Genomic DNA, 17,547 nt, shown 5'->3' with positions numbered 1-17,547 from the left:
GTTTTTTGAAATTGATTTAGCTTCATATTTTGAAAATTGTTAATATGAAGCAATGAGTGATGTCTTCGTTGGCAATATACACAATTGAATTTGCTTTCACAGTCTTTTGTCATATGATAGTTTGACAGACAGTTTTTTCAAAGTTTGTGGTGCCGAACAAAATTGTTTCTATCTGAAGTGGGTAATTTTTTGAATCTCTCGCAAGATCTTAACTTATGACCTCCACGATTGCCGTTGATTATTTTGATTTGACACGAAGGAATGACTTTTATTAACCTGTCTATTGTATTGAATATTATTGCTGGCTTGAGGTTTAAACGTGGTTTTACTCGACTCATTTTGGAGAGTTGATATAGTCATATTTTGGCTGCCCATTCGCTCAGCTATCTCGTACTGAACAGCGAGGATTTTTTTCATTTGCTCCCATGTGGGCATCACTCTTCTATCGTCTAGTGACTGTTCCTATCGGAGTAACGCAGCATCAGGGAGTTTTTCTGCGCAAATAGTTACTATCATATGGTCCCAATATTCTACTGGGGAATTTTGTGTTTTTAACACTGACAGGCAATTAGTCACTGTCGAGTAAAATTTTTGAAATTCCTGGCTGGTTTCTTGTTTAATTTTTGGGTAATGTAATATAGTTTTTATTGGGTTTTCTATCATCACCCTTTTATTTTCATATCTTTCAACTAGTGCTTCCTAAGCCAGCTTAAAATTTTCGCCATTTATATCGAATTGCTTGACGATAATGCCTGCTTCCCCTTGCGTTTTGTACTTTAGTTGGAATAGCTTTTGTGCTTCTGCAAGTCTAGGATAGTATATGTAAAGGGCTGTGAACATGTCCCGGAAGGACGGCCATTGGTCATAACATCCAGTAAAAACTTCAGTATCACAAGTTGGTACATTTAGATACATGCCTTTATCTAGGTCTTCTTTTGTTGTTGTGACTACTCTGGGAGGGGGATTAGTGGCGCTATTTTTCCTTAATACATTTCATTGTTCGCTTATCATTCCATTTATTAATTCGTTCTGATCACGGCAATTATTTGGCTGTCACCTCTGGGAGTTCAGCGTCAGCTTCAATGACTGCATCGTACGCTACCAGAAGGCGGGCCCATAATTCTTGAACACTTTCGAGTTTTGCCTTTAAACCCGATTTCGTGATGTCAGCAATAGGGGAAGCTTTAAATCTTGTGCGATAGTTTATAAAATGATCACTTTCAGTGATGAATCTTGATATTGAAATATCTTTTGATCTTTTCTGCTTTGTACCATGCTTTGAGCGTGTAGCTTCTCAGGTGTGCTTTGTGGTTTATCTTCATCAGCCATTTTTGGAATTTGTAAAAATTGACTTGATTTAGATTCTTTTGAGTCTGTGCTCATTTAGAAGTGAAAATTTGATAAGATAAATTTTTTGTTGTTAACTGATAGTGTTAACTGATAAATGTCGAAAACCGAAACTCTTTTAAGTAAATAAGAGTTATTATCCCCGTAAATTTACTAAAATACGCGATTTGTTTTATTTTTTTTTTTTGTAATTAATCGTATTAGTACAGATTCTCGTTAACACTTCGTTTGGTTATTTATTTATTTTTTTTTATACTTTCGCAACCTGTTGCACAGACTATAATAGTTTTGTTCACCTAACGGTTATTTGTGTCACCAAGAAATATAAGAGTTAGATATGGGGCTATATATACATAAATGATCAGGATGACGAGTGGATTTGAAATCCGGATGTCTGTCCGTCCGTCTGTCCGTCTGCCCGTGCAAGCGATAACTTAAGTAAAAATTAAGATATCTTAATGAAACTTGGAACGTATGTTCCTTGGCACCCTGAGGAAGTTGCTTTCGAAAATGGGCAAAATCGGTCCACTGCCACGCCCACAAAATGGCGGAAACCGAAAACCTATACAGTATCATAACTAAGACATAAATAAAGTTATGAAAATGAAATTTGGAACATAGGATCCCATTAGGGAGGGGCACATTTGGATGTAATTTTTTTGGAAAAGTGATCGTGACCCCACCTCCAAATAGGTTTGTTGTATATAACTCGCAAACCTATAAAGCTATATAAACCAAACTTTCTGCAGTCGTTTATTTTAGCCATTTCCTAATACAGTTCGAAAATCGAAATAAATCGGATAATAACCACGTCCACCTCCCATACAAAGGTTTGGTTGAAAATTACTAAAAGTGCGTTAACTCACTAACGAAAAACGTCAGAAATACCAAATTTTACATAAGAAATGGCAGAAGGAAGCTGCACTGAGAATTTTTTACATTAATGTGAACAATTGTTTTTTTTTATACTCTCGCAACAAAAGTTGCTAAAGAGAGTATTATAGCTTTGTTCACATAACGGTTGTTTGTAACGCCCAAAACGAAACGAGTTAGATATAGCGTTATATATACCAAAGTGCTTAGGGTGAAGAGTGGAGTTCAAATCCGAATGTCTGTCTGTCCGTCCGTCCGTCCGTCTGTGCAAGCTGTAACTTGAGTAAAAATTAAGATTTCTTGATGAAACTTGGCACACTTATTTCTTGGCACCATAGGAAGGTTGCTTTCGATAATGAGCAAAAGCGGACCACTGCCACGCCCACAAAATGGCGAAAACCGAAAACACATAAAGTGCCATAACTAAGCCATAAATAAAGCTTTGGAAATATATTTTGGTATGAAAGATCGCACTATGAAGGGGCATATTTGGATGTAATTTTTTTTGGGAAGTGGGCGTGGCCCCGCCCCCAAATAGGATTTTTGTATATATCTGGCAAACCAATAGAGCTATATAAACCAAACTTTCTGCAGTCGTTTTTTGGTTTGTTATAGTTTCCTTATATCCCAATGATATGTAGTGAAAATAGGCCAAATCGCTTCACAACCACGCCTACTTCCTATATACCAGAACTTTGAAGACTATCTGAATCGCTTACTTTACAATATATAAAGTAAGCACTAGTGAAGATATCGGTGCAGAGCTTTGCACAAATACTATGTTTATAGTGTGGCAGCCCCATTCTAAAAATCGGCGAAATCGGACCATAGGTTTTTAAGGCGCCATTAATCGAACATGACGACCTCGGTACTTCTAACATAATATTAGGGTTTCCGACTTTCAATGGACTTTATACAATATATGTGACGAATATGTGGGTCAAATTGTGTATTATTAATTCAAATAAAGTTAAATAAATAAATTGCGAGAGTATAAAATGTTCGGTTACACCCGAACTTAGCGCTTGCTTACTTGTTTTTGGTTCTTGTTGTTATAATCGCGGTACGACAAAGGAGAGTTAAATAAAATGGTAAAGGAGAATTGAGATTTGCATGTATTTAACTCCTGCACACAGCATACATGTGTATGTGATTATTGGTAAGTATATGGTATATGTACAATATTATCAGATAAACTGGTTTGTATGTATGTATGTATTCTATCAACTTACAAATCGGTTTTTGAAACACCGTAATATATTTTAGTACCCGTTTAGTTGAACTATTTAAAGTTATAACAGGGTTATAATTGGCAAACCAGTTTTTTAAACATACATTTGTACATGCATATATGTAAGTAGTAAGTATAAGCGATACACTTACTTTTTCTCGCATCAAGGGAATTTTGGGAGAGTGTAATTATTTTTGGGTTGTCCTAATGTTTGCGTCCTTTTGCTTCTTATCCCAGTTTTCTCCTATTTTCCTGTGTTTGATTCCTTTTGTGCGTGCTTTAGATGTGTGTTGTCTTTACTTTGGTTATGTTGAAGCGTTATTGCATTTTTGTTGGAGTCCGCGCTCGGTGGTGTGATTTGATTAGTTTCGCGCCCGTTGTTGTTGTTTTTGTTTGCTTCACTGTATAGATATTTGTATATAATTTTCTTGGTCACTGTATTGCACTGCACTAACACTGTATAAATTAGGTTTTTTAATTATAAAAAACATTTTTTTATTGGAGCATATGAAGCTCCTTTATTGAGGTGTAAATTACAACTGAAAGACTTAATTCTAATTTTTCTTAAAATTAGGCTTAAACTCTAAAGCAACGCTGACACTGTTGGAAACGGTTAACATTTTGTTCCACAGGATTACACTAGATTTGTCAGCACTTGTTGCCACTTATAACTAAGTAAAAAATAATTATGTTTAGTGTGGGGTAGCTTATTTGGTGTTAACTCCTCCACCCCTAAAATCGAACGTTCTCGTTCGACGTTTTTACAATTTTTTTTGTTTTAAATTACCAAAATCATTCTATTTGTTTTCGGTTACATTAGTATTAATTTCATTTTATTTTCTTAATCATTACTACTATCAAATTAAAATTTTAAAATTTTACAACATCTTTTCCAAGAAGTACTTTTTTTGTATTTAGAAAATAGTAAATGAATAGTTTTGTAATTTGTATATAGGTTTTAATTTCTTATCATTTAAGATATTTTAATGGTAGTTGCAATATTGTTGGTAGTGACATTTTTTGTTATCTTAATATATAAAAATCACGTGTCACGTTGTTTGTTTTCGATGGACTCCTAAACTACTGAACCGATTTTAATGAAATTTTTAACACTGTGTGCAGTTTGGTCCAACTTGAAAGATAGGATAGTTTATAACTCTCCTTATAGTCGCATTATTTATATATTGCAAATTATTTGTTTATTATTAGCAAAGAGCTATCCACCAGTTGTTGGCGCCAAGTGCGCTATGTTACAGTAGATGGCGCTACATTCCTTTCTAAATTTTCATGGATTTAGGCTGTCATAACAAAAGCTGCCACTTGCTAAAAACATTAAATGAAAATGCGTTGTTTGAAGTTTATATTATTTTTGGTAAAGTTATACGAATCTATGACTTCCAATATTCTAAATTTAAGAAAAAATCACATACAATCCGTGAAATAAATTAAGTTATGTACATATGTATGGTCAGACAAATAAGCAATGCTGCCACTATTTTCCAGTAAATCTTCCTCGAATTTGGGAGATTTCAGAGGAATTTAGGAAATCGCAGAGTTGATTTCTGCATGTATTTCCTAAATGCAAAAAAAAAATTCATTTATTTGCATTTAGGTATAGAATTTTGTATTGCTAATGCCCGGTTTCACAGACCATACTTAAGTTGTGCCTAAATAAAATCTTAGCTAAGTATTGTTGCAAACTGAGTAGTCGTTTGCGTTTCACAGTCAATGCTTAATTTCTATAAAATTTTATTATGATATATGGCAACGTTATGGGCAACATATGTTTTACAAATGTCATTCATAAAAATATGTTTGAAATATTTAAATTATAACAGACAATACATAAATTTGCGAGGAAAATTATATCAAAAATTGATGAAAACAACAAAAGAACCCCAAATTTCATCACTAGCGAGTCGGAGCACTTATGGGAACTGAAGGAAAAGTATAAGCTGTTATTGAGTGCAAACGAACGGACACTTGCCCTACGCTACGAAAGATGTCGCTGAAAATTCAAAACAAAAATCAGCTGTTATTTAAGCATTGCTTAAGCCTCCCATTTTCAGTGCTTAAGCAAAACCTAAGTATGAACTGTAAAATACTATTTTCCTGTTTTATCTTAAGCACAACATAAGTATGGAGTTCATTTGGAGTTAAATTTAGAGCTATATGTGCTATTGCAGTAGATGGCGCTACATGAGAATACATTTATTGACACTTATTTGTGATACTAACGGCTGACGTTGTAAGGTAATTGAATAAGTGCGCTGTATTAGGCTAGATGACGCTATAGAAGCAGATGCTGTTATATTAAAAGTCCAAACGTTTATTTTAGCTAAAATTTATTAAACGTAAAACGTGCGTTTAAAATTTACCATTTATTAAACGTAAAACGTGTGTTTATAATTTATCAGACTCGGCCACGCTTTGCTTTCTTTTTATTATTTAAAACTCTTTAAACGAATTAAATAAAAGTAAGTATTATTAGCTTGCTTTTCATTTTATTTAGTAAATCTTATTTTGAAAAAAAAAATCGAACCTCAATAATGCACAGACTACAGTTTCCTATTCGTTTAGCTTTTGCCATGTCCATTAATAAGTCTCAAGGCCAAACAATTTCCATTTGTGGGTTAGATTTGGATAATCCATGTTTTTCCCATGGGCAATTATATGTTGCATGCTCACGTGTGGGAAAACCATCAAATCTATTTGTGTTAGCTCGAGACAGGTTAACCAAAAATATTGTGCACCAATTAGTGCTAAGTTAAATTAAAATGTTTATAATTCAAAAAAATAAATACTACTATTAAAAATTAAGAATTATCTTTCCTAAGATTATAAAATTAAATGTTGCATGTTATCAACTAACAATTTTGTAATTAACTTATTTGTTAAAACAAATTTTATGAAAATTTGTGCTTATTATCAACTCTACAAAAATTTTCATCAATAATTTTAAAAATTTTGACCTCAAGTTCAAATCTCAATCCCGTGGATTTTTATACCAGATATGTATATATTAAGGCTTCCGTCTTTATTCATAAATAATAATTTCACTGTAGTGAATAGTTTACTTCAACACAGCAAAAAAGAAGGAAATGTTCGTTCTGAGAATTCGAATGATTCAAACCGATTTATCGTTTAAGTTCAAAATTTTACAGTTTCATATGTACATACATAGGTATGTATGTGTCATGTTAGCGTGTTGGAGAGCCATCTTCTTCATTTGTTTACACGCTACGCAACAAATCAAAGAACGAACTTCGCCAAAAATATTTATACTGATCAGAGACGTTATTCCCTGAATATATTAACATTCCATACAAATAAATGGCCTTGAACAGAGTTCAAAAAGCGTTTTAACTATTTCAAATAAAAATTGGGCGGGGCGAAGTTCGCCGGGTCAGCTCGTTCATTATATAAATTAATTTTTTGTTTGCTATATACTTTTTTTACATTATTGTATTCCTTATAATATATATGAATTTACTTCATTTCATTTCTTCATTTGTATAATTTCAAATTTAAATTATATACTTAAAACTAACTTATATCCGACTTTTCTATTTTATTTTCAGTTTTTTTTTTATAATTTATTTATGATAATTATTTTTTTGATAATTATTCATCTTTATAATTTGTTGGTTTTTATTTTTCATTATTATTATTATTATTTGTTTTTACATTTTAATTTTATTAGTTACCTTATTACAATGGCAATGGTTAGGACTTCAGTCCATTTATTGCCATGCGGTGTTGGTTTCTAAATGTTTTGTTTTTTTTATGGTTATGGAATAGGATAAAGATATAGATTCGAACATTATTATACTTTCGCAACAAATGTTGCTAAAGAGAGTATTATAGTTTTGTTCACATAACGATTGTTTGTAACACCCAAAACTAAACGAGTTAGATATAGGGTTATGTATACCAAAGTGATCAGGGTGAAGAGTGGAGTTCAAATCCGAATGTCTGTCTGTCCGTCCGTCCGTCCGTCCGTCTGTGCAAGCTGTAACTTGAGTAAAAATTAAGATATCTTGATGAAACTTGGCACACTTATTTCTAGGCACCATAGGAAGGTTTCTTTCGAAAATGAGCAAAATCGGAATACTGCCACGCCCACAAAATGGCGAAAACCGAAAACACATAAAGTGCCATAACTAAGCCATAAATAAAGCTATGGAAATAAAATTTATTATGAAGGATCGTACTATGAAGGGGCATATTTGGATGTAATTTTTTTTGGGAAGTGGGCGTGGCCCCGCCCCCTACTAAGTTTTTTGTACATATCTCGCAAACCAATAGAGCTATATAAACCAAGCGTCCTGCAGTCGTTTTTTTTTTTAGCCACTTCCTAATACAGTCCAAAAGTGAAAGAAATCGGATCATAACCACGCGCACCTCCCATACAAAAATTAGGTTGAAAATTACTAAAAGTGGGTTAACTCATTAACGGAGAACGTCAGAAACACTAAATTTCACATAAGAAATGGCAGATGAAAGCTGCACTCAGATTTTTTTACAAAATGGAAAATGGGCGTGGCGTCGCCCACTTATGGGTCAAAAACCATATCTCAGGAACTACTCGACCGCTTTCAATGAAACTTGGTTTGTAATAATTTCCTTACATCCCAATGATATGTTGTGAAAATAGGCCAAAACGCTTCACAACAGCGCCTACTTCCTATATACCAGAACTTTGAAGACAATCTGAATCGTTTACTTTACAATATATAAAGTAAGAACTAGTGAAGATATCGGTGCAGAGCTTTGCACAAATACTATGTTTATAGTGTGGCAGCCCCATTCTAAAAATCGGCGAAATCGGACCATAGGTTTTTAAGGCCCCATATATCGAACACGAGGACCTCGGTGCTTCTGCCCTAATATTATGGTTTCCAACTTTCAATGGACTTTATACAATGTATATGACGAATATGTGGGTCAAATTGTGTATTATATAATATAAATAAAGTTAAATAAATAAATTGCGAGAGTATAAAATGTTCGGTTACACCCGAACTTAGCCCTTCCTTACTTGTTTTTTCATTATTATTGTTTATAATGTATTATTGTAATATATTGCAATTTTTCTGTTGTTGCCGCAGAAAACAATCTCAAAAGATTAGAATTAGTGTTTTGTTCTATTTTTATAAGGCTTTTTTGTATTATTTTGCCCGTTTGAGTTACCACTGTAGAATTATGATTTTCTTTTACTATTTCTTTTCTATATCTTGAAGTTAGTTTATTGCCGTATCTTTTATTAATTTTGATGTAAATGGTTTCTCCAACGTTATATGCTTTAAATGGTTTTCTATTTTTATTGTGAAAAATTAAGTCTTGTTCTTGTTTCTGCCTAAATCTTTGAATGTTATTCTGTCTTGCTTTTTCATATTGTTCAGGGTTGGTATATATTCTGCGTCCAAAAAATGATTCGATAGATTTTTGTCCCGTAGTTGAATGTATGGAGTAGTTGTATTCGTAAACTCCTCTGTCGAGAAGCTCTGAAAAGGATCTTTCAGTATTTTCTGATTTTAAACATTTTATTATTTCTGATAAAGTGGAATGGAAACGTTCTACTTGTCCATTAGCTGTGTTGGTGTGTGGAGGTATTCTATGTACATTAATCCTAAGTTCATCTTTTAACATAAAAATTATTGAGTGGGCGTTTAAAGATTTTTCGTTATCAATTATGATATTCTGAGGTACTCCGAAATTGAAAATTATTTGTCTAAGTGGTTCCCGTATGTCTTCTGAAGATCTTGAATTTATTAATTTTGCTTGTGCGTATTTGGAAAATTTGTCAACTGCTGTTAATATTAAATGTTTATCGGCTATATATATATCGATATGTACTATTTGCCCTGGATATTTTGGAATTGGAGTTGCTTAAATTTCTGGATTATAAGGATGTCTATCGTATTTGTTTTCTGCGCAAATGCTGCACTGTTTAACTATTGATGTAATTTTCTGTAACATTTTTGGAAAATAAAATTTTTCTAAAATTTTTTTTTTTGTTTTCAATTACATTTCGGTGTGCTCTTTTATGTTCTATAAGTATTTGGTTTTCCTGTTCTTCATTCGATTCTAAATCCTTAACCTTCGTTTGGGTGTGTCTAACTTTGTAATTACAAAAATGTATTGGATAAATTTCTTGAATTCTGCCTATTATTTTTTCTGAGGTAAATATTCCATTTATTACTGAACCGTTACCGTTTTGTTCTAATACTGCGCCTAGTGCATATTCTGAAGCGTCTGTTGTGAGATTAAATTCTGTATTATAATTCGGATATTGCAGTATTACGTCTTTTGAGATGAGAGCAGATTTAATTTTGCCGAATGCTTCTTTGGCTTCTTCCGTTAAATGGATATTAATTTTCTTTGAAATATTTTTAGAAATTCTACCTTCTTCACCTCGAAGTAAATTCGTAAGTGGTTTCGCTAATTTTGCGTAGTCTTTTATGAAGCGTCTATAATATCCGGAAAGACCTAAAAATTATCTAAGATCTTTAAGTGTTTTGGGATATGGAACATTTTCAATGGCTTTTACTTTAGATGGGTTTGTGGAAATGCCAGCAGAAGAAACTATGAAACCTAAAAATTCTACTTGACCTTTATAGAATTCGCATTTGTCTGCTTGCACTTTCATGTTAGCTTTACAAAGAGTATTAAAAATTATATCAATATGTTCCGTATGTGATTCTATGTCTTTGCTAAATATGATTATATCGTCTATATAGACATAACATATTTTTCCTATGTGTTGTCTGAGTATGTCGTCTAATGTCCGTTGAAATATGGATGGAGCATTTTTTAGTCCAAAGGGGAGTCTAGTGAACTCATATTTTCCGTTGTTCACTAAAAATGCTGTCTTCTCCACGTCGGAGTCTTTAAGGGGAATTTGGTGAAAACCGCTTTTTAAATCGATTACTCGGGTATGGGATATCTGTCTGCAATAGTGACCGTATTTAATTTTCTGTAGTCGATAACCAGTCTAAATTTATTTTCACCAAATGCGTCGTCTTTTTTTGGTACAACCCATATTGGTGAGTTGTATGGTAATCTAGATTTTCTTATAATACCGTCTTCTAGTAATTTATTTATTTGTTCTTCTACTTCTTGTTTTAGGCTAATAGGATATGGGTAAGATTTTGAATAAATAGGAGTATCTGAGTTCGTTCTAATTTCTGATATTACTTTTGTCGTATAGGTTAATTTTTCGTTGGGTTCTGAAAATAAGTTTTTATGTTTATGTAAAAGTTGTTTAATTTGGTATTTTTCTGAAGCATTCATATGTTCATCACGGATTAGAATAGCATTAACGTCTTGAACTTTATATTGGTGGAGTTGAATTTTACGTTTATTTGCTACGATCATAAAATTTTCTGTAGTATTACTGCTGATAATTCTTTTAAACTATCATTTCCAAGAATTGCGTGAAAAGTTGAAAGAGCTGGTAATAAGAAAAACTTTAGTTTACATTCTTCGATATTAAATAGATTTAAGATTTTACCACCAACAGAATTTGCTAAAAAAGAGTTATCGTTTTCTTTAGGATTTGGAACTAAATTTGAATGAATATAATTTTTATTTGAGCCTGTATCTACTAATATTTTTAAAATTTGTCCGCTCTCCGTTTTGCATTTGAAATAAGGCAAGGAAGAGCTATTTAACCTAAAAAATGTATATCTGTCAGATCTACAGATGGTTCATCTTTATAACTTTCTACATTATTAATGGTATTGTAGTTATAGTCACTGTATTGGTAGTCGGTAGTTTGGTCATTATCGTACTGGTAATTCTGTTCGTTTTTAGGTTCAAAGCATGAATTTACATGAAAATTTCTTTGAATTTTCGGTGGTGGATGGTTAATCATGGAAGTGTTATTTAGTGGCCTTTTGCCTGAATCTTGGAGACTTGAGCCTGGTTTTCACTAGGTCATATTTGACGTCAAATGCTGTCAAAATAATGAAAACGGGTTGTCATATGGTGTCAGCAATTTGGCAATTTGACATTGACATTTAAATTTAAATTGACAGCGAAATGAAAACAATCAAAATACGTTATGTGGCAATATTTGACATCAAAATTAGATTTGCCAACATGTTGGCAAATTATTTCCATTTGCCTCGCGAATGATGTGCAAAAATAAATAAAAAAGATTTTTCGCTTTTCAAGGTAAGTGTTTTATTATATTTTCTAATTTCAATTAATGTATTATTTTAACCTTTTTCAGTTTCAAAATGGCAGAAGAAATGAGTGCAAATACAGAAATGTTAATTCCAAGCATCAAGCGGGTGCGAAAAATGAACGCAAAGTGGACAGCGGAGGAGACTGAGCAACTAATTCAAGAAGTGGAGTCAAGGGAAGGAACCTGGAATTTCCTTTCCGCGGATTATCGCGATAGGAATTTGCGTGAGGCTCAGTGGCATGAAGTGGCAGAAACACTAAATATGCCACGAGCCGAAGTATCAGCCAAGTGGAACAGCCTTCGTTGTTCTTTTCGCGTAAGTTTTTCACATATAGTACACAATAGTACACAACAAATTGCAATATATATATATCTTTTAGGCGGCCTTCAACCGAAGGGTTCATACAAAAAGTGGACAAGGTGCTGGAAGAACGCCTACTATGAACCCACTCTACAAATCGCTAAAGTTCCTCGAGCCTACATTAAATGTTGAAGCGAGCACCACTTCAAATTTAATAAATGTAAGTATATATATGTATATATAATAATTTATAAAAAAAATATTAATATTTATTTTTCATGTGTTTATTTGTTATTATAGGACAGCTCGTCGACCCTGACCACTCCAACAATATTGTTTGAGTCGGAAACGGTATCTGGCGATATTCCACCAACGCCATCTACTTCACGACCCAATTTAAGGAAACGTCGTGTTCAAAAAAACGACGATGGATACATTGAAGTAGTTCAACGTACGCTGGAGACCCTCACATCTGCTACAAAAACTGATGCTTGGGATGATTTAGGCAACTTTGTGGCATCAAACGGCCGTGAGTGGGACCAAGAATCTCCACAACCGGCCAGAGAATTCAAGCGGGACATATGTGAGTTGATATTTAAGTATCAGCAGAAATTCACACGGTAAAAACAGTTGCAGAATTGTATATGTAATAAAACATAATTTTGCTGTTATTTTATAGCTCAGCATAATGCCGTTTAAATATAAAATCTTTAACTAGTCAAATGAAATGATGTACCAAATGTTCCTTTTTTATATCTTTTTATATATATTTTTAAATGAACTTAGTATTTTTATAATTAGTAATACAATAATAAATATAAAATAAGAAATGAATTATATAAATATATATTGAATTCAAAATGATATAACTTTTGTTTTATTTAAAATTCAGAAAGTTTTTAAAATAGGTATAATGAACATATTTTGTATTTACAAAATAAGTTAAATTATAGAATTACACATTTATAAATGAGAAAGATAGGAGTAAACTACAAAGAAGAGTTATGCAATATTGCCATTCAACCTCTCCATGAGGAGTCATGAAATACTCCATAAATCTTTCACGGACATTTATCGCGCTGTCTGCTGGTCTACCTAAAACACTGCTTGGCCGAACTGATGGAAGCATTCCATTTTCCCCCAACTCCATTCGCCAATTACCTGGATCGATAATGCCATTTGTGTCTTTGTCTACGTCAGACATTCGTATATATATAGACTTGCGTATTAATAGATAATTATGTAATACACAAATCGCGAGGACAATAATTGTCGCATGTTCGGGAGTAACGTCCATTGGTCTTCTGAGGATCCGAAAACGCGATGCACAAATGCCAAACACATTTTCCACCACATTTCTTGCTCTGGATAGCCTATAATTAAATATTTTGTACGACATCACTTGATTGCGGAAGCTGAATGGTTTCATTAAGTATGTTTTTAAAGGAAAAGCGTCGTCAGCTACAATGGCAAATGGCATTTCATCACTTTCATGTGGAAGTGACTTCGCTGGCGGAAAATTTAAACTGTTTTCTGCAAGTGCCGTCGAAAGAGCACATCTGAAAAATAATAATGTTTTTTAGTTATTAACGTTCAATGATATTATTTTATATTAGTTTTACCTTGCGAAAACGCCTCCATCAGATTCCCGACCATAAGCTCCAACATCAACAAATAAAAATTTATAGTCGGCATCAACCATAGCCATCAAAACGATGCTATTGTATTTCATGTAGTTGAAATACTCAGAACCGCAGTTCGCAGGCGCCTGAATCGCTATATGTTTCCCATCCAACGCACCGCAACAATTAGGGAAATTCCATCGCTGGTAAAAACGTTCCGCTATTTCTGTCCATTCCTCATGAGTGTTTGGAACCTTATTAGAAAATATTTTATATTTTATCACTGACTAACGTGAATAGGCATGAATACTCACTTTTAAAAATTCGTCCTTTAAAGCTTTAAAAATTGCACTACACGTGTTATGCACTATATGGCAGATGGTAGTTTTCCCCAATAGAAAAACACTCATCAAACTCGAGAAGTTATAACCTGTGGCTAAATAGCGTAGTGTTACCGCCAGTCTTTCACCGACCGAGATCGCTTCACGGAATCGTGTGTTTCTTTTGTAAATATATGGAGTAAGACGCACCACTAAAAATCGAAATCTTCCAGAGTCATCCTCAGGAAGTTCTTCAACCACTTTGGGTCCTGAGAAACCAGCTTGGATCGAAGTGTGGAGTAAAATCCACTGGTGCAACGATTCCTTAATCCTGGTCTAATCCACCACTGCTTTGGTTTCCTTTGCTGAGTCCTTTTCTTTTTCCAAGCTTTTAATGACGTTATAAGACATAACGCCGCAGTTACTATTGTAATTTTTCTATTTTTATTCATTTTTACACTTTCACGCACTTAGTTAAAAATAATTATATCTTCAATTTAACAGCTGTCAAAATTGCCTGTTCACAATTGCCTGTTCACAATTGACATAAATGAAAACAGGTGGTCAATCATTTTTTGAAAGGCACTGCAGTATCGACATTCGGTCAGTTTGGATGTTGTAATGAAAACGCATTTGCCACCAAAAGCACAGCTGTTCGTTTAGGCAGTTTTTGATGTCAATTATTTTGACCTAGTGAAAACCAGGCATTGGTCGGTTTGCATAGTTAATAGCATTTGTTCTAAAGCTAACGTCTACATCCATTGGTTGAGATGGTTTTGGTGGCCTTAGAGGAGGATTTCTTTGATGTTGGCTATTATGTTGTTGGTTCACAGGATATTGAGGATACCGTTGTTGACCATAAGGATTAAAATTTTGATTTAGTTGTGGAATGTAAGCTAATTCAGGGTGAAATTTAGTTTGCTGAAATTGTTGGTTTGGAGGCTGCATATATTTTGGTTGGAACTGTTTTAATTGAACGAATTGTTGTTGTGGATTTTGTTGCTGTCGATAGTTTGGTGAAAAATTGTATTTTTGGTTATATGCATATTGTGCTCTAAAACTCTGATTTTCGAGTTTTAAACAAATATATAGAGCTTCGGGAAGACTTTTCGGTTCTTTAATTCCGAGGAGTCTAGAGAGATCTCCTGAAAGTCCCCTAATGAAGGTATCTAGTGCTTTTGCAAGGCAGTTTTCGGTTGGTAAATGTATTGATTCTTCTCCTACCTCCATGCATCCTATCTTGTTGAGAATTAACGATAGATGCGAATATACCTTTTGATAGAATTCATTAATAGTTAACCTACCTTGTACAAGGTCATTTGATATTCTAATGTACCAATGTCTCGTTTGTCAGCGTAGTGGGTTGTTAAACAACGTGATATTGCCGTCCAATCTGGAGGGGTGTTATACGATTCTAATGCTACGTCTGCTTTTCCTATTATTTTGTTCCTAATAACATTTAATATACCGAAATATCGTGGTGTTCCTTTTGAAGGTTCGTATATCTTTAAGATACGTTCTACGCTTTTTTTTCCAGGAACTAAACTCTGAAGCGTTTCCTGAAAACTGTCTTAATGAACGAACCACGTCGGGGATTTTGTCCATTTCGCTCATGTCATTTCTGAATCGTTCGTCTATTGACTGATCTGTAATGTTGTGATTTGAACTATTGTTTAAGAATGATTGAATTATGTTTTGTCCGTCTGTCTGTAGTATTTGAGTTACGATGTTTTTTATTAAGTTATTTAGTTCGGGAGACACTTGGGTTGTAGGATTAGAAGTTGTTGGTTGGGTTGGTGTAGAATTATTACTTAGTAATGATGGTCTAATTATATTGTGTGGGTTAGTCATTTTGAAGGAATTTTACTTTTAAATATATACCAAAATTCTTTATTATTATTTAATTTTAATAAATTTTCAATATATATAATTTCTATAAATTTTGGAATATATATATATTTTTTGTTAATAATTTCAAACTAATGAAATGTGTAAAAAACGGTATTAACGATTGCATTCATTGCATTTAACAAACGTTTCGATCTCAACACCATATTTCGATCCGCTACTGTACGCAAATTTAATCGAATGAAAATCACCCCGACTTTGAATAATTTTATATTTTTCAATACGTAATTTGATTTTTTTGTTTTTTAGCTTTCAGCTTTAACTTTTTGAGATGTGATGGTAAATTAATAATCTCTGGAGGGTCCCGTGTTTGGTGAATCCCAGAGTTATATGAATATTAATATATTAATATATAAACTAGCTGAACCGGCGAACTTCGCCCCGCCCAATTTTTATTTGAAATAATTAAAACGCTTTTTGAACTCTGTTCAAGGCCATTTATTTGTATGGAATGTTAATATATTCAGGGAATAACGTCTCTGATCAATTTAAATATTTTTGGCGAAGTTCGTTCTTTGTTTTGTTGTGTAGCGTGTAAACAAATAAAGAAGATGGCTCTCCAACACGCTAAATAACAGCTGATTTTGTTTTGAATTTGCTTTGAATTTTCAGCGACATCTTTCGTAGCGTAGGTCAAGTGTCCGTTCGTTTGCACTCAATAACATCTTATACTTTTCCTTCAGTTCCCATAGGTGCTCCGACTCGCTAGTGATGAAATTTGGGGTTCTTTTGTTGTTTTCATCAATTTTTGACATAATTTTCCTCGCAAATTTATGTATTGTCTGTTATAATTTAAATATTTCAAAAATATTTTTATGAATGACATTTGTAAAACATATGTTGCCCATAACGTTGCCATATCTATAATATAAAAATGAATTGCAAAATGTGTTGCTAAGCGCATAACTCGAGAACCTCTGAACCGATTTCGCAAGTTCTTTGTTTAGAATGTTTTTAGAGGTACCGGGATGGTTTTTACGGAGAGAAAAATTAGAAAAATTGCCTGAAAAAGTCTTAAATCCACAATTTTCTAATACCCCATACAAACAATTTGTGTCGTTAGTCTCGAAAAAATTCGAGAAGGGCCAAACCGATCTGGCTAATTTCAGTTTTGACATATTTATGGAAGGCCAGGGAAGGATTAGAAAGTAAGTATATATCGAAAAATTGTGAGGAAGATAACAAGAAGATGATTTTATTTGAATTGACAAGAAAATTTGAAAAAAAATACAAAACAAAAAATAATAATATTTTGAAAGTTGTCATTGTTGCTCTGTTAAAATATTTTTATCATTGTTCAATTGTATAAGGCTGTGTCGATAGCCTATAACAATTTGTAACAAGTAGGGAAATGCAACCGAACATTTTATACTCTCGCAATTTATTGATGTAATTTTATTACACACAATTTGAAATAAAGTCCAATAGAATAACGAAAATCAGCATATATAGTACATGAGGATTGAGGTAATTCCTGAACCGATTTCACTCATTTTCAACGCCCAGTTATAATGGGAATAGGGGCAACTTGGCACCTGTTAGTAGGCAGACAAACGGCAATTCGGTCTTGAAATTACTCCTAAAATCAACGAAACACAAAATTCTGCAAAATTGCCAAAAAAAAGAGCTGTAAAGTAGAGTTTCCAGATATTCAAGTCGCTGGAGGTACTGCAAAGGACATTAAAAGATTTACGCGACAACGAAAATATTTTTTGTGAAGCCATGATTCTGTTGGCAGGTGATTTTCGCCA

General features: G+C 33.2%; 2 protein-coding genes across 2 annotated transcripts; one reads left to right on the top strand and one right to left on the bottom strand.

Annotated features, from left to right (window-relative positions):
* Window positions 1–11,709: 11,709 nt before the first annotated feature.
* Window positions 11,710–12,635, top strand: LOC128923501 (uncharacterized). Its single transcript, XM_054235759.1, has 3 exons — window positions 11,710–12,166; window positions 12,247–12,566; window positions 12,626–12,635. The coding sequence occupies exons 1-3, from the start codon at window positions 12,086–12,088 to the stop codon at window positions 12,633–12,635; spliced, it is 411 nt and encodes a 136-aa protein (XP_054091734.1). The 5' UTR covers window positions 11,710–12,085.
* Window positions 12,636–12,901: 266 nt separating this feature from the next.
* Window positions 12,902–14,828, bottom strand: LOC128923500 (uncharacterized). Its single transcript, XM_054235758.1, has 2 exons — window positions 13,569–14,828; window positions 12,902–13,505 (listed from the first exon to the last, which is right to left on the bottom strand). The coding sequence occupies exons 1-2, from the start codon at window positions 13,676–13,678 to the stop codon at window positions 12,902–12,904; spliced, it is 714 nt and encodes a 237-aa protein (XP_054091733.1). The 5' UTR covers window positions 13,679–14,828.
* Window positions 14,829–17,547: the final 2,719 nt, after the last annotated feature.

This window comes from Zeugodacus cucurbitae, chromosome Y (assembly GCF_028554725.1).
Source record: "Zeugodacus cucurbitae isolate PBARC_wt_2022May chromosome Y, idZeuCucr1.2, whole genome shotgun sequence".
NCBI lineage: Eukaryota > Metazoa > Arthropoda > Insecta > Diptera > Tephritidae > Zeugodacus > Zeugodacus cucurbitae.
This window is presented reverse-complemented; position numbering and strand designations above follow the sequence as displayed.